Raw genomic sequence first — 22,555 nt, 5'->3', positions numbered from 1 at the left:
TACCCTCCGGCCCACCTTTAATATTAAATTGGTATAAAGAAGATAAATTCTTTTAAAAAATAAAAAATAAACGCTGCCATAGCAGCTCAACCGTCTTCTTCCAATCCTAAAGAAGACGAAGCGTCTTCTTCCAAACTCGAAGAAGACAATGCTGCCATGGCAGCTTGGTTGGTTACCAAGCTGCCATGGTAGCCAATAATTAAAAAAATATATACTGTATTTAATTATTGAAATATATTACATGCCAACATTTAGAATATATGTAAATGTCAAGTCAGCTAATTTTAATACATTACCTAATGGTAACATGTAAAAAGGCTTAATTGCATTTTTTTAAAAAAATTTAAGTGCCTAATTAAAATTTTTTGTAGTTGAGGGGATTACTTGCATTTTTATCAATAGTTCACAGGTCTATTTGACCCTTATTCTTATTAAATTTGGAGTAAAAATCCTAGGGAACAAGTGGACTAGGGCACTTGAGGATTTCATGTTCCCCACCTAGCTAGCCGTTAGAAACTCCCCCAAATTTGCACCTTACGACCCCAAATAGATGCATTCATTCATCAATCTTTACCTCATAGCCTCATATATTCATTATAATTTTGTCTTCCAAAAATAAAAATTGACTTTTTTGTAAGTAATAATGTATAGTACAAGTAATTAGGTTATTGTAAAAAAAATTCCCAATTAACATCTTTTACTAAATTTTGAGTAGAAACAGTAAAACGTTGAAGATTAGGTTACAGTCCTCTCATTAAAAGTTTGTGTTATTAGGAAGTGGGTTTGCTTAGACATGATATCTCACGACATTTTGGAGAAGAGACCAAGGTTTGAACTTCGACAGCAAAATGTGAAGATTATATTTAAAGTGGGCAAATCTCTTGTGTGCATCGACATTTGGTCCTGACTGTTGAATTATTAAATCATCGTAATTTACATCTTTTTAAATACTTTGTCGGACTGAGGTGTGGGGGACCCTTGGGGTTGGACCAGGATCCAACCTTTCTGGGAGAAGATAATTTGATTTTGATTCCCAGAAGTGACGATTCCCTTTGTGCCAGCTCCTGTGCCTCTCGGAGTGAACCGGGTGAACCTAGACCATTAAACGGACAAGGAAAGACTCGGACCATGTTGTGGTTCACACCAAAAAAAAAAAAAAACATTTTTGTACGACAACTAACACACGTAGGGTTCTTGATGAATTCATTGGGAAGAACCGGCAAGCTAAGCCCCAATTCCAATAAAGCCGCCATGTCCGCCCAAGGGAAGTGATTAGTCTTGGCAGAATGAAGAAGCCTAGCAGTTAAATGCTCCATTTAAGCACTTAGGCCTTTAATTTGCACCTTCTTCAACAAAGTCTATGAATTCAAAATTATTCTTTCCCATTTTACTCAATAACGGTATCATATTCCATCCGGTAGAAATACAACTATACAAGTTAGACATTGTACTACATATTATTTGATACAAACCGTAGTACATTTGTATTAGGTACAACACGATACTGACTTGATCTGTATTATTTGTTACTATAGAAGTCATTGAAACATGGCACTAATAGACTATTACATGCATATATATAAGGAAATAAAGTTGCGTCTTTATTACTATGTAACTATAATCTGCAACTACTATCGAAGGATACGCACTAGGATCCCGCTCCTGTGTAATATCTAGCAAACTACATAGGAAAGTTAAACTACACTAGGAATATGCGATGAACTTGACCAAAAGGGTATTGGTAATAAGAACCAAACTTGTGACTTTTGACATATTGATAAGTATTTAATTTGGTCTTGACAATTATATTGGTATGTATAAGAGAATGTCATAAATCGGGGATTATTGGACGGAGGCTTGAATAATTGAAGTACGTCATAGTTACTAGTTATAATTTTTGATATAGTGATAAACATTTGATCTGCGATATACAACTTCTCAGCATGGATAGATACATCAAATTTCCTTCTCCCTAAATTTTGAATTCCCAACCTCAATGGCCTCCCACACTCCGACGCGACAAAATATTTGGGAGAATGTAAATCAGGGTGACTCAATATAACTCAGCAGACAGGGGAAAATGCCGGTGTGCACTAAGGATCTGCCCACTTTAGACATAACGTCGGTATGTTTATTATATAATATTATTTTTGTAATTACATTTGCTAAAAGGATTCTTATTTCTTGATGGTTGGGGGGATATGATCTAATTAGGCACAATAATCTTATCAAGAACAAAACCAACATCCTCTGCCCTACTCCATACCCTAATAAATGCAAAGCATTAATAACTTCAGATTTGTCTCCCCCTTGAGTCCCTTTTCTCACGATTCCTCCACCTTCCTCTACTTAATATTTCCAACTCCCTTTCTTGTGAAGTGGTTGAACAAATTAATGCCAACTCCTTCAACCCACCACCTTTTTTATTCTCATTATTATCACAGGAGATTCTCCCATGCCATCAAAGTACCCTTCCTTCATTTCTCCTCTATCTTCTTTCTCTAGCTACCTCCCTCCATCTATCTATGGTCTCTTTCAATCTCTTTTCATTTCATATAACTCCCCTTCTCCTCCCTTATTTCTTTCTTCTCTTCATCATTCAATTCACTCATTCACTTTAATTTCCCCATATATGTTTCACTTTTTTCGTCACTGTTTATGTTCTCTAACTTTTTCTTGCTTCTTTTATAGTCAAATGACTGGAAATAATAAGACATTCCGGCCCGACAGAAGTAGTTGTAATGGTGGTGGTGGTGGTGGTACGAGGACAGATTTGGTTGATTGTTTTTTCTTGTACCGGCCAATGTATGCACGAGATATTAGTGCGGTTCAATGGGAAAGTAAAGCTCAAAATTTTTGACCTCTTCTTTTTTATTGAGCCGTGCCAATATCACGTGTCACATATGCTGTAATTTTAATTTGATCAAAATGTAATGTGAATATCCCAGGGTAAGATGAGATTTATTTTTTTCTTCTATATATTCTCATGATATTTCTTCTCCCATCCCTAAGGCCCCCACATCCCAGCTCGACAGAGTAGATGTAAATTACGGTGACTCAATGGCTCAGCAGCACAAAGGATCTGTTCACTTTTGTTCTATTCTCATGATTCTTTTAAAGATTATTAGCCTAAATGGTAAGCATTCACATAGCAGTTCTAGCTAGCTAGGGAGGATTAAAAATGGAGAAATTCTTACTTAGATATCTGCAAAATTTATGTATGTTTGTATATATATATATATATATATATATATATATATATATATATATATATTGAGACTTTTTACTATGTGCAATGTGTACCAAACAGAGACTGTGTGTATGTTATCAAATGGTTAACTTGCAGGTTGAACAAGGTTTAATGTATACACTTTTGTTGTTGTTGAAACATTCATTTTAACCCATTTATCTGTCTTGTATATATGCTAGAAGTCTTGTAGTCAAACTGACATTAACTTTAAGCTATTTACAAAAATGTTTATATATAGTGGTAAACATGGTATTTTTCGACTCCCTTAGACATTCTAAAATTTTTTAAGATTTTATTTGTTCAGTTTCTGAGTCTAATAATTAAAATGTATAATAAGAAAAATAAAAAGTTTAAATGTGTTACTATTATTAGACATCTTGTGAGTTACACTTCTCTATCACTTTATTGACATAATGCAATATTTTGATACATATAAATTTACCTAAGTTGTATAGAATATGTGTAACTGAGAATAAAGATATTGTTATATAGATGGCCAGATGGGAATAAAGATATGAATGAGTTATAAATGGGTAGATTGGATAGTGGGTTGCCGGGTAACTATTATTTTTTTCGTGTGTGAAATGATTTACAGTTATATCTCTTTGCTAATTTTATTGGTTCTAAATGACCACCTAGTTAGTCAAAAAAAAAAAAAAAAAAAAAAAATGACCACCTAGATATTTATAAATTCTTTATTGACTTCTTTCCTTTGTATAAAAATAAAAAAGTAGAGCATCTTTTTATCCCTTTTTTGAGGCAATCACCCTGCGACACGTCAGGAAACAATAAAAATGGAGTGAAAATAAAAAATAAAATAAGTGTAGCATATTACTCATTACATTATAGGTTATTCACTGGTTAATATTTTCACTTTATGATTGTCAAAAAAAGATCAAAAGTAAGAGTTTAGAGACATACACGATTTTTACAAACATTTTTTTTAAAAATATTTTTAAAAACTACTAATACCACCAATATGATGTATGTGGGTATGCAATAATAACTAGTAATGCCACCAGTATTAGGTGTGTATTAATGAGTTTTAAGTGTAAAGGGATTTCTCTTCCAATGTGATTATATTTCCAGCTAATGGTGGCATTTTTGGAGATCTGAACTACTTAAGTAAGCTTTAATTATGGTCCATTTATAATACCTAACAGTCTGCACCACTTAGCATATATGCAACCAAACTAGAGTTTGATGGGTCTTTAATTGTTTGAGCAAAAATCATAAATTTAAGTTTTAAATCATACAATAATGTATGAGTCATGACCTGTTGGTAAGACAATGTAGAAATATCCAAGGCCAAATAGGCCCTTCGGGGCAGGAAAAAATGACTGAAATGTGACCAAACAAATATGTATTTCCAAAATTTGGGTCCGACAGGGCAGCAGCACAGCGGTGGAATATCTGGGTCGCGCACAGCTTCTAGTGGAGGACCTTGCGCACGCCGGCCGGCCAATCTCCCTGGACGAATAGAACCTCTTCGTGTTCCGGGGGTTGCGCCCGGAATATCGCGCCATGGCTTTCTCTCTCACCGCGGCAGGTAACCCCGTCACTATTCTGCAGATTTCCGACTTCCTGCAGGCGCAGGAGTTCATCCACGCAGACGACTATCCGGCCGGAGCTGATGGTGGTCTTCTTCCCGCAGCGGGCTCTTATTATCTCAATGCCGCTACATGAAGGACATTTTGACTCGTGCTGGTATGGCTGACTGCAAACCACTAGCAACCCCTGCGGCGGTAAACCAACCGGTTTCACCATCTGATGAAGTGTATTACAATCCGACTCAGTATCGGCGCATAGTAGGGGCACTACAGTATTTGACCATTACAAGGCCGGACCTGTCCTATGCGGTCAATCACCTGTGTCAGCTCATGCACTCACCGACAAATGATCATTGGGGCTTAGTGAAGCGTGTGCTACGTTACATCAGAGGCACTTTGGACTATGGATTGCGGTTATTCGTCTCTGGTTCCTCAGTTATTCATGCCTATTCTAACTCCGATTGGGCAGGATGCCCGCTAGATAGGAAAAGCACTGGTGGCTACGCTGTTTTTTTACGGACCAATTTGGTTTCCTGGTTGTCCCGTAAGCAGCGCACGGTTGCATGCTCGTCGACGGAAGCCGAGTACAAGGCCCTTGCTGATGTGTCTGCTGAGGTCACGTGGATTATGTCTTTACTACGCGAGTTAGGGCTTCACTCTGGGGATCCGCCCACGCTATGGTGTGACAACTTAAGGGCTACCTACTTATGTGCTAATCCGGTCTTTCACGCCAAAACCAAACATGTAGAGATTGATTTCCATTTTGTCCGGGACAAGGTCGCATCTGGAGAACTGCGGGTGAATTATGTGTCTATCAAAGATCAGCTAGCAGATATTTTCACCAAACCATTGCCGGGCCCGAGATTTGCAGCTCTTCGTGACAAGCTTAATGTTGTGGCTCACCACCCTTAAGCTTGAGGGTGTGTGTTAGCAATATTATATTTAATGTTACATATTTATGTTACACTTGTTTAATAATGTAATAGGTTAGGACTCTGTGGCTTTCCTGTTAGATAGGGATACTATACGGTAGGTTGTTTTAGCTATTAGTATTGTATTCCTATTCCATTGTAACTGAACAACATAATTGATTGTCTCATCAGGACATTTGGAAAATGCGTTAGATTTTGGAAATACATATTTGTTTGGTCACATTTCAGTCATTTTTTCCCTTTGGGGCATAGGTTAGTGATTAAAAGGACAAATAGGGATAATATATGCTAGCCAAGGTTGCTAACAAATCTTATTGAGTAGTTCGAACCCTAACAAATCTTATTGTGTGTGTTGGGAAAAATCCCACCACCTGTGACAAATAAAATCACAGGACCGACAAGAGCGCAAATACGAGATGGTACAAAATAGCCAAAATAAATAACAGACACAAGGGACACAAGATTTACGTGGAAAACCCCAAAATCACGGGGAAAAACCACGGACCACCACCAACACAATATTCCACTATAACAAATCTTGGGTACAAAGTTGCTGGCTACCACCCGAGCCAAACACCCTAAAAATCATCAAATACAACAACTAGGCCAAATACAATATATCACGTTCACAGGCCTAAAAAAGGGATACCAACTCATACACCAGACACTTCTACATACTACACATATTCCTTTTGTATTTTTCGGTAGAAGCAGTAGGCCAAAAAGAAAGAAAAATTCAGTTTTCTTTCTTTCTCTTTGCACGGCCGTATGCAGCAGTTGAAGGAGCAACATCTATTTCTTCTTCTTTTTGTGCTACTTTGTCGTGGGTTTGCCTAGCTTCTTTGGTAGCACGGCGGCGGCGTGTGTCGACAGGTTTTGTCGCACGTCTGATGGATTTGTCGTGAGGTTTGCCGAAGATCTTTGGGGTACTTTTCTTCATCAAATATTTTGTAGAGGTCAGTGTTTGTTCGTGGTGGTTGAATATTTTGAGTACGAGTTGGTATCCCTTTTTTAGGCCTGTGAATGTGATATATTGTATTTGGCCTAGTTGTTGTATTTGATGATTTTTAAGGTGTTTGGCTCGTGTGGTAGCCAGTAACTTTGTACCCAAGATTTGTTATAGTGGAATATTGTGTTGGTGGTGGTCCGTGGTTTTTCCCCGTGATTTTGAGGTTTTCCACGTAAATCTTGTGTCCCTTGTGTCTGTTATTTATTTTGGCTGTTTTGTACCATCTCGTATTTGCGCTCTTGTCGGTCCTGTGATTTTATTTGTCACAGGTGGTGGGATTTTTCCCAACAAAGTGGTATCAAAGCCCTGGTTGTGGATCAGGTGTATTTGACATGGAGGCAAATACAATAAATATGGTGCGGTTGAACGGTAGAAATTTTCACATTTGGAAGGCCAAGATGAAGGATCTCCTGTTTGTGAAGAAATTGCATCTACCTGTGTTTGCAAGTGCAAAGCCAGCAAATATGTCAGACGAGGAGTGGGACTTTGACAACCAACAAGTTTGTAGTTATATTCGACAATGGGTCGAAGACAATGTTCTGAACCATGTTATTTATTTTGGCTGTTTTGCACCATCTCGTATTTGCGCTCCTGTCGGTCCTGTGATTTTATTTGTCACAGATGGTGGGATTTTTCCCTACAGTGTGTAACATTCAGACCCTACTCCACTAGTGCACATCATGCGATTTGCTCCGATCCTTTAGTCAATCTCTGAGGCGAGGAAGTAGAGACCCTCGGGGTTTGTGCTCAACTTTACAAAAGGCCAAACAAATCCAATTGTGTGCAACATTCAAACCCTACTCCACTAGCATATCATGTGATTCGTTCCTTTGATCTAGTCAATCTCTGAGACCAATCGTTATATCATGGATCAGGGTTCACAATGCACTGTAGACACAGGTCTAATACACAGAATTCATGTGTATAATGCACAAAATTCATGTTCATAATACACAGAATTCATGTTCATTATATCGTGTTATGTGTATATGTATTATGAACATGAATTCAGTGCATTATGAACATGAATTATGTACCTTATGAAGTCAAATTCTTAGCTAGAATTTGTTTGGCCTTTTGTAAAGTTGAACCCCACCCGGCACCCGGAGGGCCTCTAGTTCGAACCCCAACAGATCTCATGCGATTTGCACCTCTAGTCAATCTTCAAGGTAAGGAACTAGAGGTCCTCGGGGTTGGAAAATTCAAGCATTCAACTTTACAAAAGGCCAAACATAATGCAATTTGCTTGAGCACACTACAATGTGAGCAAAGGCAACTTGTGCACAGAGATGGGGGCACTGGAACTCACAAGAACTATATGATCTGCATTTATTAACATTATTAATTGCAGGGGTCCAGTCCAGTGAATGCTGCTTAGTGCTTACACTTCTGCCATTCATCCAGACAGCAAAAACAAAAAGAGAGCTTTGAAAGCCTTTCCTTTCTGCCACTCTCCTAGCTCTACTATGATCAACAACATATTTTTATGTTATTGCACACTATATATGCAGACTACTCTTTCGGTCCTATCTCTTGTGCTATATCTATCAGTGTATGTGTGTGTGTATGTATAGTTCCGCTTACTTAACGCGAAACGCGGGAGCAGAATGCTTTTAATCTTCTCTTCACCCCCGATCGAGCTCAGAAAAAGCGTTCAGAAACTAGCATTCCACAGTGCTTTCTCTCCCTCGCCACACCGCCTGTGAACCTCCTTTATCCTGTCAACCGACCTGCATATCCCGCTGCAGGTCCAGTCGAACGAGGCGACGCAAATGTTGCCCGCTTGCGCCTTCCATTCACAGTCTGCGGGCAAGAAAGAAATGCAGATGAGAAAGATGAAATTCAACTTTTTATATTGCTATAAATGTTTCGTTTTGTAACCAGCTTGGTTGGCCCGGTGGCCGTGCACTCTTGTCCCTTAAGTGGGGTCGGAAATTCGAACCCCCTCTTGTATGGAAAAACCAATATGGCCAACACGGGGATTAGTCTGAGTATAGTATGGGCTTAAAGGTGTCTCTTACAGTTAGGGTCTGCTCAAGACACCTCGTGATTTGACAAAAAAAAAATGTTTCGTTCTGTCAAATTAATAGCTTTACCAGGTGGAGTTCCACAACACAGCCTTCGATCATCAACATGCTGCACGTCGAGCCCAATAAACCAAGACCCCAACGAAACATCCTCATTCGCAAACTTGTGCAGTACATGCCTACAACGATAACAAGAATTCGATCATCATGACAACATTTCAATGAAGGACTAAGAAAACAGCAATCAAATTAAAACATCCTTAACTGGTTTGCTGAAATATATGTAGCCAAGTCTTTCGAGATTGCATATAACTGTCCCGTGGCATGGCGAAAATATTTGTTGCCGTTATCCCCAAACTTCCAGTACTCCGGTTCGTGGTACCTAACTCCCCTGCCACATGGAAATTAATTAAGGTTCTAAACCTCAGACCTTAACAAATACTATGTATACTTCAATTGCAGATCGAAAACATATCAAGGCTTCGTTCTCACTTCTGATTTAGGACAGGACCCGACTTCATGCACCCGATGTAGACCCGAGGTTTCTTCCGGTGTCTGGCTAATGTTTCCCCTAGTGTTCCTACACAATAATACAACTAAAGATTACAACGAACCCTTTGCGAAAAAAACCGAGAAACAATTATAAGATCTTTGGCGGTTACCTATATTTACATGAACATCATCATCGACCTTGATGTAGTATTCCGCATCCCATAACTTCACAGCGGTGGCAAAGTAAGTTCTCGTCTTAGCTGACAACTCAAGATATCCTTCGACGTGATCCTGCATACATAGCCATGAAACATAAATGTTCGGTTTTTCTATTCGTTACATATGATTATGGATTAGAGCAGCGGGCAAAGGAATTACGAGTCGCAAGAAATCTCCATGCTTGCTATCCTCGGCATCAATAGCTCTATCCAATATACCTCCAGATATTGCACTGCAAGAAATTAAATATAAACGATTCCATTAGTCAGAACTTACACACTGTCATCTATATATATTCAAACGAGAAGTTAAAACGCGTAAGAACTGGAAAAATGCAAAAACAAATGAGAATATAGACCTTACCCATGACCAATGACGAAGCGAATGATAATCCCTTTCTCTTCTTCCAATTTCTTCCTTTTCTCGCCTATTGAATTGCATCATAATGAATTGAAGGAAAAGGAAATGTGAAAACTTATATTAACTTAAAATCGAAGAAAAACATAAGCACAAAGGCAAAGAGAAACTAGCCTTGTGGCATCCATGTAGCCCGAACTGAATCTCTTCGTTTTCTGCTGCTAAATGCGGTATTAATTCCTATAACCATAAAATATTTTCTTCTTCGGGACGAGCCGCTCTTCTCAGCGTCCTCCATCACAGTACCACCCCCGAGAATCGATCCCTGGGCTGCTTTCGCAGCAGCCAACTCCATCTCCAAACCCGAAATAGTTTTATCCAGTGTCCTGCAAAAGGTGTAAACTCAAGAACTACAAAACGAAATCATAACCGTGTATGTAAAGAAGGAATCAAAGCAAAACTCACTTGATAGCTTCATCTTTCCTATGATCTTCCCCGAAAACGCCTTTGGATACCTTTACATACTTCGCCTGCATTTCAATGATAACATCATAAATGAAAAGGACAAAAAAAAATGCAGACTAGGAACCCAGAAAGTGGAGAAAGAAGAGGATTTCAAGATTCTCACATATTTTGTATCACAACCTTGTGATCCTAGCTTCAAACCTTCATCCTCAGATGTAGGAGTTATACTGATTTCTTGTGATTCAGGAAATACTCTCCACATTCTGCCAAAAATTAGAATGTGATCTCTTCAGATACAGTAAATCAAAATAATAATGCCTCTAACAAAAGTAATCATAACCGGGGCAACCCAGCCAAATTGGTCGGACTGTTAACTTGATAACCATATAAGGTTACTCCCCAGTCCCCACGGGAGTGGTCTATTAACTTTCTTACTTTCTTGATTTAAACCAGTCAGATATTGGCAATTTATGTCAATTTACCTATATGTGATTTTTTGCCGACTAAGGTCACAAGGCAGGGTAAATAGTGAGGTTTCTCTCGTCACTCCAAAGTAATCAACCCTATTACTAAACCCATAGGGTAAATTCAATGGTTTCTTCAAAGAAAGCAATCTCTACATATAAACCCATGTATTCCCCAATTCACAAAATCCCATAATTCTTCAATTCAAGAAAATACCAAAACTAAAAACTTATATATATAGGGGGAGGGGGGGTGTAAATTTGGATTAAAAGAAACAAAAGATGGAAGCTTTTACCTATTGGTGAAAAACATTCCAGCACAGAAACTACCTATACAAAGAAAAAGAGTCCATTTTTTAGAAATTACACTTCTTGAAACTTTCTCTGCTCCTCCACCGCCGCCGCCGCCGCCGCCACCACCTCTGCTCTTCACAGACATTTCCAACCCAAATTAAAACACCTTTCTTCTCGAAAACCCAGTTTGCAAAACTGGGTTTGAGGATCAAACAAAGCCCAAACAGCTACAAAAATGCAACGCAAAAAAACTGTTTGAAACTTGATGAAGAGGTTGTTTGTTCAATTCTTGGAACAAATTTTGAGGAAGATACTATGATAGATGCTACTATAAAGCCCTCTTCAACCTAGGTTGCTAAAAGAGGATTCTTTGTTTTACTTGCGAATTGTTCCTTTCTTTTATACTCTGTTTTGTTTCCTCTCTTTCTCTCTCTCCATAGACAGCAGAACACTTTGCAGGTAAGGTACTTGGAATAGAAGTGAGGGCAGACTTACTAACTACCAGAGAGGCAGAGACCGTATACTGAATTTACCAAACTGTCCTCGTTAGAACAAAACAGTTACCTTTATTAAATTGCCCTTTGTTTAAAATTTTATCAATTAAACTATTTCTGGGACCAAAATGGTGATTTCAATATTTTTAAAATTTCGTCAATTTGGTCATTGAAAGGGTTTATTTGACAAAATTTTAAACAATTCGAAAATCAAATTGGTTGAAATTGAAAACTATTGACTACATTGACAGTTAGGAAATAATTGAGGGACTAAAATGGTTATTTCCTCTTGTATCAATGAACACTGAGCTGATCAAATCAAAATGCGTGTCTAGCCGTGGACGTGTATCATGAAAAATTATATCCGCTAATATATAGAAGTGTACTGCAAACGTATGTACCTAGTGATATGTAAAAGTGCAAGCAGAGGACGGATATACTTTATAATTTTGTGTGGTGCACTTTTAAAATTTGAATATTTGTTCAGTTGTATTTTTTTTTTTTTTTTTTTACATATTATTGGATGCGTTTTGTAGTTTTAAGTAGCGCATTTTTTCGTTCGCATTTGAATGTGTTATTCTCACCTGAACGTTCCTAATAAATAAAATTTATGTATTTACAAATTACATTAATTGAGAGTTTTATTGGGGATTAATTCAACTAATAAGTTAATATATTAAATGATGTATTAATTAACTTGAAAATAAAAGAGTTACATATATAATGAACAAAATTCAATTTTTAGTAAAAAAATGAAAACCAATAAAAAAAAGTCATTAATCCTCGTCTGCAATGAGAACATATGCTCGAAAGCTTCTTATAGGCAATGTATAATTGTGGAATAGAATCAGAATATTAAAATAATTAAAAATAAAGAAATTCTAAGCCATTGACATGTGTAAGTGTGTAACAGGTCAAGTACATCAATATATAAATACTAAATTGGACGACCCATTTCTTCAAAATAGGTTTAAAAGTCAATATATTATGTACAATAATGTTGATAATGACAATCACTAATGTTAATTCTTGACTATTAGTTTATATATCAAGGTTTAATAATCCAATGAAGCCTTGTTATTTGACCATTTTATTGGATGCATGATTTTCTCTATTAAAAACATTTAATTTAGTTTAAACTGCAATGTCTTATATTTTGTATCTTGTATTTCTCTTTTTCCCCATCTAAAAAAAAAAATGATCCCTTGAGATTTTTTTATTATTATTTTTTTGATAAAATAATGCTAAATACCATCATTTATTTCGCTTACACCCTTTCCTTTATGACATGACATCATTTGATTAATTTGATTATTAATTAGAATTTATAGACATCCTGTGAGTGAATATCCCGTCTATGAGAGAAGAAATTCAGGAGGGATAAGAAATATCTCAAAGAGTCAATACTCTACCACGGGAGTTTGATCCTGTAATTTTCTCTCAATGAGAGGGACAGATGTATTATATTAGCACAAGGTGCTTGGCCAACTTATAGTATTTAATACACAAATAAGTTTATTTTTTCTCTAACCAAATTACTATATCTTAGTGGCAATCAATATTGGGATTCCTTTCCCTAAATAGAGTCATTGTCCCAAATTCGACGAGAATTCGATTGCACAGCCCACAAAAATGGGAATTAGGACAAGAAAAGAGGAACTATCTCTTACATAATAATATAAAAAATATTATTGAGAACTCATTTTGTTTTAGTAAAACATTTTTAGGTTCTGTTAGGTAAAATTTATTGATAATTTATTTTAAATTACAAATAAACTATAAATATAGGTACGGTACCCTACCACCATGATCCAAAAGCACCAATGCATGAATGCACCCAAAAGATGTATGGCCGGCAATAGAAGATGTCATTTGCGGGTTAGTAATATTTGACTATGACATTAAGTAAGAGTTTAGAAATTTTTAATCGTATAAGATGTATAAAGAAACATTTTTAAACATTAATTGTATTAATAAATAATTAAGAGGGTGTAATTCAAAGTCGGTTAAAACTTAAGAGGTCGCTTGTTCATGGCAAATTATTGTGTGGGACCATGAATGTAATATACATTTTTAAAATATTAAAAATATATTATTATTTTCTTTTTGCAAGCGAATGTACATTATTTGATAATATATAAAAATTATATACTTTCAAATAATGTACTTTTAATATATTAAAAATATACTTGTTATTTATAGTTAACACAAATGTGTGGACCATGGTCTATTGAATAATGATTGCATATTCATGATAATCCACCTTTAATTGATTAAGGCGATGTCTCGTCCTTTAAATTTTATGCTAAATATAATTTCGTTCCTAATTAATAGAGTGGGTCAAGTTTTATTTTTTATTTTGATTTGCACTACTCATACACATAAGAGAGAGTTTCTAAATGGTATAATTCAAATTTTTTCTAAAACTGAATTATATATATACTACTGTCGCAGACCTACATCTCTTTTTCAATGTGGGACAAAATTAAAGCTCTTTCAAATCTTTCCCAACTTCATTTTTTCTAATTCAAATATATATACTTTCTAACTCAAATAGATATATTTTGAGAATCAATTTCTCATTCGTCCATATCATTATCCGTTTTGAGTGTATTATGTATTAAATTAAACCTCTCACTTATAAGAACATGAATTCACTTTGACTTGACCCAAATCGAAAGTGAACTTCACTCAAAATTATGCTTAAAATGATCATTTTACATACCAAAAATAACTAATATTTCAACAATCGCAAAATTGTGCTTTTTGTATGATTTTCTTTCTTTTGGCTTATAACTAAAATGAGAGACTACCATTTTTGCTATTCGTCCCCCATTTTTATAATCCAATACTCTCTTAATTAATATAGGGACTACCATTGTATACACTATTTTCGTAATTGATTACAAAAGTATAGTACAATTTTTTCATTGTACAACCTCACACATATACAAATGAGTAACTTGCCTAAATGTACTCGATTGCAAAATTGGAGAGTATAATGACAAGCCTTAGATCAATTAAGATAATATTGAATTGCAAAAATATGGTATGAATAGCTAAAATGACGATTTCACATTCGAATTACAAACAATATAATAAAGAAGAAAACCAAATTGAAAAATACAATTTTGTCATTTTCCTATATTATTATTGTTTAGGTCTTTGTCTAAAATAAAGACATCTATCAGAATGACTAAATTAAATAAGCTAAGCCACTAGGTAAGATACCTCAATTGGGAGTTGAACTTGTAATATTGTAATTACTAAGCCAACAACCTTCTTTCAAAAGGTTGAATTATGCTGGGCTCCCACACCCCGGTCTAAAAGAGCATTTGAGATGATGTAAGTCACGGACATAGCATTTGAGATAATGTAAGTCACGGTGGCTCAATGGCTCAACAGACAGCAACAAATGCTGGGCCCCCCACACCCCAGCCTGACAGAGCATTTTAGATGATGTAAGTCATGGTGACTCAATGGCTCAGCAGACATGGTCAAGTACTGGTGCGTACAAGGAATCTGACCACTTTGCATATAATCCCCATACTGCCGCCGTCAAGATTCGAACTCTGATTTTTTTCTCCAACATACTGTCTACTGAATCATTGAATTAAACCCGTGCGGACTACTAAGCCAACAATCTAAACAATTTGGTTGTGGGGTTGTCATATGTCACCCAATTTTGATATTACATGTGCACAATCAACTCGCATCCTTAATTTATTTTAATGGAGACAAATTAAATGCAGTACCAACTATGATAGCTAACACCAAGATATAAATTAATTTCTCTATGATAATTATTTCAATTAAAATAAAATCATTTAGTCAACGTTGTTGGATGATGTAGATAGAAGTTGTTGTATCTGATTAATACTATTTTTTTGTGAAATTGAACCTAAATAGCAACTAAAGAGGACTTTGTCATGGAAAGTGTAAACCAACAAATAATTGTGGAAATGACACCGCTAGCTAGCTAGACAAATTAAGTATATTCAAACTAAGTTAATAAGCCAATGAAATCATATGCTCATTAATAATGATTATTAAGTTATTTATTTATTTATTATTGTTGTTATTTTCAAGTAAGACTATGATCATGTTTGGTAAATAACGGATTTGTCAAATTTTTGTGGATTTAATTCATTTAGTGGTTTGACTCAATGAATAACGAATAAATTAAATTAATAAAAAAAGCTATTTGATAAATAATGAATTGCATTTACAAATAATGAGCAAACCACTTAAATGGGAATTGCTAATTGGGAAATAAGCAAAGATCAGAATGACCCAGGGTGTGCAAATCACACCAGGATGCTAGTAAGAATTGAACTCATGACTTTTAGGTACGAGAATCATGCTCTACCTATTTGACTACCTCTTTTAGGACAATTAAAGAATTCTTTAAAGTTATATATAATGTCGTATGCTTTGTAAAGAATAAATAAATTTGTAATCTTTAGATACGAGAATCATATTCCACATCCTTAGCCCTATTTTATATATATATATATATATATATATATATATATATATATATATATATATTGGAAAATCAATGAAATCTTTGAAGTTATATAATATTGTATGCTTGGTAAATCAGAATGCAAAACATCACAACCCACAATATTATAAAATTGACAAAAATTTGTGTGAGACCTGCTCAAGAATCTTTGCTCATGAGATGGGTTGGGTCAAGATGAAAACGTAACTTATATTTGAAAATTTAATACTCATACTGAAAATATAATACTAATTAAGAATAAAATGTTTGTTACTTATAAGTGAAACTGCAATAATACTTTAGAGGAAACATGTAATACTTCTACATTTAATGTAAAAATATTATATTTTTTTTCAAAAGTATTACACTTTTCTTTATAAATAACAAACAGTTTATTCTTAATTAGTATTATAATTTTCAGTCTAAGTATTACATTTCTATCATAATTAATTGATTCATTTTACAGATAAAGACCCATTAGATGGTCTTATAATAGAGTTACTCTATGAGATTTTCTATAAACTAACATGTCTATTTTATCTTATTTATTTATTGTCTATTTTGTCATGTCTTATAAGCGCGTAAAAAGGATAAATTTCTCCAATATTGGACCTACTGCCTTAAAATATCAAGTCGACTTATCTTTTCTTTTCATGTTGTCTGCTTGACTTTTAGGTAATCGTCATTACTGATACATTCAATTCGTTTACACAATATTTGTTGAAAATAATTTATTACAACATTTTGTTAAAAATAATATTTTGCAACCATAATCGATATTCTTGTAATCTCAACTCTACGATATGATTCATAAATATTATGTTGTTGAAGACTTGAAGTGTCTTGCATTATTGAACAATTAGATAGAAAGCGATGACTTTATAATATTATAAGTTCACCTGGTTAATTTGTTATCTTAATTTAATCGAAATACATTATGACCCAATTCGTTTATAATATTATAAGTTCACCTGGTTAATTTGTTATCTTAATTTAATCGAAATACATTATGACCCAATTCGTTTATAATATTATAAGTTCACCTGGTTAATTTGTTATCTTAATTTAATCGAAATACATTATGACCCAATTCGTTTATGAACACGTCTCTAGTATTATACATTTAGTATTACTGACTCTGTTATAATGTAGTATCTGCTTTCACTGATGCTCAAACTTATACATCCCATTTAGAAGAGTCACTTCGTATCACTAGACCACAACGCCATTAGCAGTAATAATATTCTTTAGATTTTGATAATATTAATATTGTGTAAAGTTAAGGAATCTAAGTATCCCCACCCCAAATGTCTGTAGCAACTATTACATTTGATAGGACAATTTGTAAATTAAAGGCCAAAATAGAATTTAGTTTATGTTCATTAAAATTCTATCCAACGAATTCGTCTCGAAGGTCTTACAAACAAGAAATCTTCTTGCAATAGATCGATCTACATACCAGCAGATCGAAATAATCCTTTGACATATCTTACAACATAAAACATAGCACTGATTTTAGCGGAAAATCACTTCCGGAAGATCCAAGCAATCTGGTAAACAACAGATTTATCAATTTGGTTTAATTAGTAGAAGTACACATTTAATTCATGAGTTGAGGTCTTCTAGTAAATGTCTTTATATATAGTACGGAGTAATAATTTTTATTTTTATTTTTAAAAGTTTACATATTCTGATTCTGATCGTGACTGCCAAGGCTACCAAGTACAAACCAAACACCCCTTTAATAAACCACAAAAGAAGAAAGTAAAATAAAGAGAAATTGGTCAAGAAATCAGCAAATCATCTAAAGTAAAAGTGGTTTTTCCTATGGCCTTAGAGCATCCACAATGGTTGGGGAGAATTGGGAGATAATGTAAGAGTGATTAGGAGAGAGAATGTGGGAAGGGGAGGAAAAAAAATAAAAAAATCAAAATCAAAAATTAAAAAACAAAAAAAAAAATAAAAAAGTAAAGGGTCAGGCACGCCGTTCGGCGCGCCCGTGTGGGAGGCTGCTGTGCGCGAAACGCGCACAGCAGCCTCCTTTTTCTTCTCTTTCCTTTTCTTCTTTTTCTGCATTCTCCCCAATTTTGCAGAACAAATATTTTGATAAATAACCCCACCCCACATTTGTTATTATCCCCACCCAAGATAATTCATCTGACATTATCTCCATAATATCCACTGATGTGGATGCTCTTAGCTTCCTGATCAGTACACTGTTGCAAACATCTTTCATTCTAGCTTTTGTTATTATATTATTATTTTTATAACATTAATTCTTTTTAAAATAGCATTATTGTCAAATGTTATATATTTGAAAGAAACTTTCTTAATCTAATCATAAATTTAAATTTATGGTGTGTTTGGAAACTTGGAAAATAATTTTTGAAAAATATTTTTCAAAAAATGAATCATTTTTTAAAAAATATTTTCATTTCCGGTGTTCGGTTGCATTTTAGAAAACTGTCTTAATTATTTGGATCATTTTTCAGAAAATGAGCATAATTGTATTTTTTAAAATCAATATTTTAATTTTTTTTTTAAAAAAATTTCATATAAAAAACTAGTTTCTAGCTTCGAAAACTAGAAAAACTTATGGTTTCCAACTGAAACTACTAAATAGTTTTCGTTGGGAAACCAGTAAAACTAATTTCCGAACCAGTTTTACTGGTTTCCGTCGGGAACCAGATTTATGGTTCCCGTCGAAAACCAACGAAAAAGATGGCCGGAGAACATGAAAAAAGTTGTTTTGGATTTTCTGAAAAAATGGACTTGTTTTCCCTTTTGATCGAAAATCAATTTTCGTTGACCATCATTCTCCCCCTTCCCTTGCCAAACACTAAAAATTTGAAAAATAAATTTTAAAAATCATTTTTCAAGTTTTAACACAAAGGGAAACTCAATTTCTTCCATTTGAAGCATAGATTAGCAGGCTCAAATTCAGGCAACCTTGTCTATGTACATTTTATTAATTTTGGGAAAATAAAAATGTCGGCAGAAACAAGTTATTAATTTCACTACATATTGAAGTAAAATAAACCTTGTCTATATACAGTAGTGCTTCTTAAGAAATTTTGATATTTCCAAATTCCAAAAAATACTCTCCTTTTTTCCATGATGGAGTATGTTCTAATGTATGATTAAGATAAGCAACCTAACTTAGTATCGAATCGTTAGTTGCATCGGATCTCATATTTCAAGGAATTCATCATCCGCTTGTGCGTTACATTATATTCTATTACTTAATAACAATTAAATAATCTCAATCACACCTAGCTAATTAAAAGTCTAAACTAATAAATTGACTACATATTTACGTTTTATATAGATTATTAGGAATATTTTTTTTTTTTTTTTAAATGTCACATATGCATTTTAGGTGGAGGGTAACCTGTTAGCAACTTGAGAAACCTGAAAAATGGGTAAATTGAATGAAATTGGTTAGTTTAGAGATCCGATTGTAACTTTTTTATGATTAGTGGCCTAATTGCATTCTCGTGTGCAGTTCAATAGCTTATTTGACCCTTATTTCTAGATTATTATATGCTTAACACACTCCCCTTTAAGTATATGCGAGCTAGTTACTTTTTAATTGGCTCTCATGACCTATTGTAGGGGTGTAAACGAGCCAAGCCGAGCTCGAGAACTGATGCTCGAGCTCGAGCTCGATTGTTCGAGTTCGAACTCGAGCTCGATCTTGAGCTCGAGTTCGAGCTCGATGTTGACATTGGATTTGACCTATTTGGCTATTTAATACTTTTGATTTAAAATTCAAACTACTTTGTTTTATCCATACATAAATAATATAAATCTTTTAGGGATTTTGAGTTTAAAATTTTAATTTGTTATTTTTATATATTATTATATTATATTATATTATAAGGCTCGCGAGCGGCTCGACGAGCCACGAGCCTAGAATATCTAGGCTCGGCTCGAGCTCGATTTTGACCGAGATCGAGCCGAGCTTTGACCGAGCCGCTCGCGAGCTGCTCGGCTTATTTACACCCCTAACCTATTGCATGTGTTTGCAATTGAAGGCATGTTGATAGATATGGACTGCACATGGATATCAATTTACAACCAATAAACGTATGTTGATATATGGACTGCACATTTATGTATTATATATAGTATATTACATGTTTTACATGTCTTATCATGTGTGCGAGTTGATTACATTTTGATGATGAACTATATATTACTCTCTCACATGCATGAGTCGATTACTTTTTTATGAGTTCTAAGTTTTTACTGTTGAACACAGTGACTAATTCCTTCGTTGAATTATAGACACATCTAATAAGTAAAACAACTGACCTGGAAAGTTAAAAATGTTTCATATCTAAAGTCAAGAATTGAACCTTTAACGTTTAGTGAAGAATAAATGAGTATCTTCTACTCAACCACACTCTAGGTTGAACTAAAAACTTGTTGATAGATGAATTGTTATATATGCTTAGGTAAGGCTGAAATATGATACTTATCAAATTTGAAAAATAAATAAAATTTGAAAAAAGAATATTGTGTATGACTATATGTCCTATTCTTTTGACACATGGAGAATTTGGTGGTAAAATGACAGAATTTGCCGTCACATTCAACTTTATGTCGTCCACTAGCAGAGTTGCATCTATAAATCGAATTTATGAACATTTAACCATTGAAGTTAACCTTTAAAAATTAAAATGACTTGCACATTATTATTATTATTATTATTATTATTATTATTATTATTATTATTATTATTATTATTATTAATATTATTATTATTATTATTATTATTATTATTATTATTATTATTATTAGATTTTAAATGTGAATTATTTAAAAAATTGTACTTAAAAAATTATTATTGCGAATTTTATATTAAAATACCCCATGACAATCTGGTAACATATTACAGTATTGTACAATTTTGAGTTATGTTACATTTTCATTCTAAATTATCTTCTAATATTTATTCTCTAATGTCATGATAAGAAGTGAACATTACAAGATACTTTTAAAAGTTGAAAATAATAATTTGTTTTTAATTTTTATTTTGGTTATTTAAAAGAGAAATCTACAAAGAAGTGTTGAATATGTCATTGAGAAAGTTATCCTAAATGAGAACTAATCAAAACTTAATTAAATTAGTCATATTTTTGAAAGATATTATTACTAAATTATTTTCGGTCACTAAAAAAATGTCAAAAAGTTAAGATTTTTGATCAAATTAAAAACAAAATTTTCAATTATTTTTTGAGATCTGTATTAAAAATCTTATCGATAATTTTGATTACTGTCAAAGTCATCCGGATTTATGATCACTTTTCTAGCCTTGTATGGATATCAATGCAATAGAATAGAAATAAAAATAAAAATAAGGAGAAAATCTTTGAAAGGTAGGAAGGCCAATCATGAAAAGTGGGTGGTAAGAAGTCTAGGTCAAACTTCAAAGTAGTTGAAGCTAAGGTGATGATGCAGTTGGTCAACATGTGGATGGATGCCAAGTGTTGTAGATTACATTGCCAAGAATCATGTGATGCAACATGGGAATTCTGAGATCCAAGATGAAAAGGATTAATTAAAATAAATAAAATTAATGGTCTTGGATAAAGGGGAAAAATATAGTTTTCATTCTTTTTTAGGTTGCATCTAGATTGAGAATAGGGATGCATGGCAATGGGGCGGGAGCGGGGAGTATACTCCCCGTCTCCGTTCCCTCGACCTCATCTTCATTCTTGTTCCCGTTTCGATCCTTGGCGGAGAATTGGAAATATTCTTCATCTCTTTTTTCGCGGGGAATTAAGTGGGGACGGAGATTTCCTATTCCTCGTCAATTCTTAGTTAAAATGTTAAATAATTGTAATTTTTAATATAACAAAAAAAATTAAATTTAAATCCTAGTTTCAAAAATTAAACTACTAAGTGTACAATATAAATAATAAATAAAAGGAAAACGACATTTTTTCCCCCTGAGTTATATACTTATAATACTTTTCCCCCCCTGAATTATTTAAGTGACTCTTTTTCCCCCTGAAATGTTAAATGGACATATTTACCCTTAAAATAAATATTTAAAATAAATAATTCATTTATTTTTCTTCTCCAACAAATTATTACAATAATTTGTTGGAGAAGTAAAATAAATAAAATGTTTACTTTAAGGGTAGAAGTGTCAACTTAATATATTAGGGGAAAAAACAACCACTTTTAAAATAATTGAGGGGGCTAATGTGCTTACATAAATAATTGAGGGGAAAAAAGTGCTATAAATATATAACTTAGGGGGGGGGGGGGGGGGGGGGGGAATGCCATTTTCCCATAAATAAATAAATAAATAAGTGTGTGTGTGTGTGTGTGTTCGGGGACGGAGAGGGATATCCCTGTCCCTAACGGGGAATCACACATATTCCCCGTCCTCGTCTCCGTTCTCCGAAATTTTTTTTTCATCCCCATCTCCATCGGAGCGGGAATCGGGTATTCCTGTCATGGACGGGCCATCCCTAATTG

General features: G+C 34.1%; 2 protein-coding genes across 2 annotated transcripts; one reads left to right on the top strand and one right to left on the bottom strand.

Annotated features, from left to right (window-relative positions):
• The first annotated feature begins 4,932 nt into the window (after positions 1 to 4,932).
• On the top strand, positions 4,933 to 5,712 carry LOC109169616 (uncharacterized mitochondrial protein AtMg00810-like). The gene has a single exon (XM_019318495.1). It carries the CDS (start codon positions 4,933 to 4,935, stop codon positions 5,710 to 5,712), a length of 780 nt encoding a protein of 259 aa, XP_019174040.1.
• A 2,330-nt stretch (positions 5,713 to 8,042) lies between these two features.
• Positions 8,043 to 11,532, bottom strand: LOC109169611 (probable beta-1,3-galactosyltransferase 2). Its single transcript, XM_019318489.1, has 11 exons — positions 11,062 to 11,532; positions 10,465 to 10,564; positions 10,302 to 10,366; positions 10,011 to 10,222; positions 9,843 to 9,906; positions 9,639 to 9,711; positions 9,431 to 9,551; positions 9,261 to 9,348; positions 9,034 to 9,159; positions 8,838 to 8,947; positions 8,043 to 8,544 (listed from the first exon to the last, which is right to left on the bottom strand). Exons 1-11 carry the CDS (start codon positions 11,202 to 11,204, stop codon positions 8,396 to 8,398), a joined length of 1,251 nt encoding a protein of 416 aa, XP_019174034.1. The 5' UTR covers positions 11,205 to 11,532; the 3' UTR covers positions 8,043 to 8,395.
• Between the last annotated feature and the right edge of the window lie 11,023 nt (positions 11,533 to 22,555).

Source organism: Ipomoea nil, unplaced genomic scaffold (assembly GCF_001879475.1).
Source record: "Ipomoea nil cultivar Tokyo-kokei standard unplaced genomic scaffold, Asagao_1.1 scaffold3316, whole genome shotgun sequence".
Taxonomy (NCBI): domain Eukaryota; kingdom Viridiplantae; phylum Streptophyta; class Magnoliopsida; order Solanales; family Convolvulaceae; genus Ipomoea; species Ipomoea nil.
Note: the sequence above shows the minus strand (reverse complement) of the source record. Positions and strands in the feature narration are given on the sequence as shown.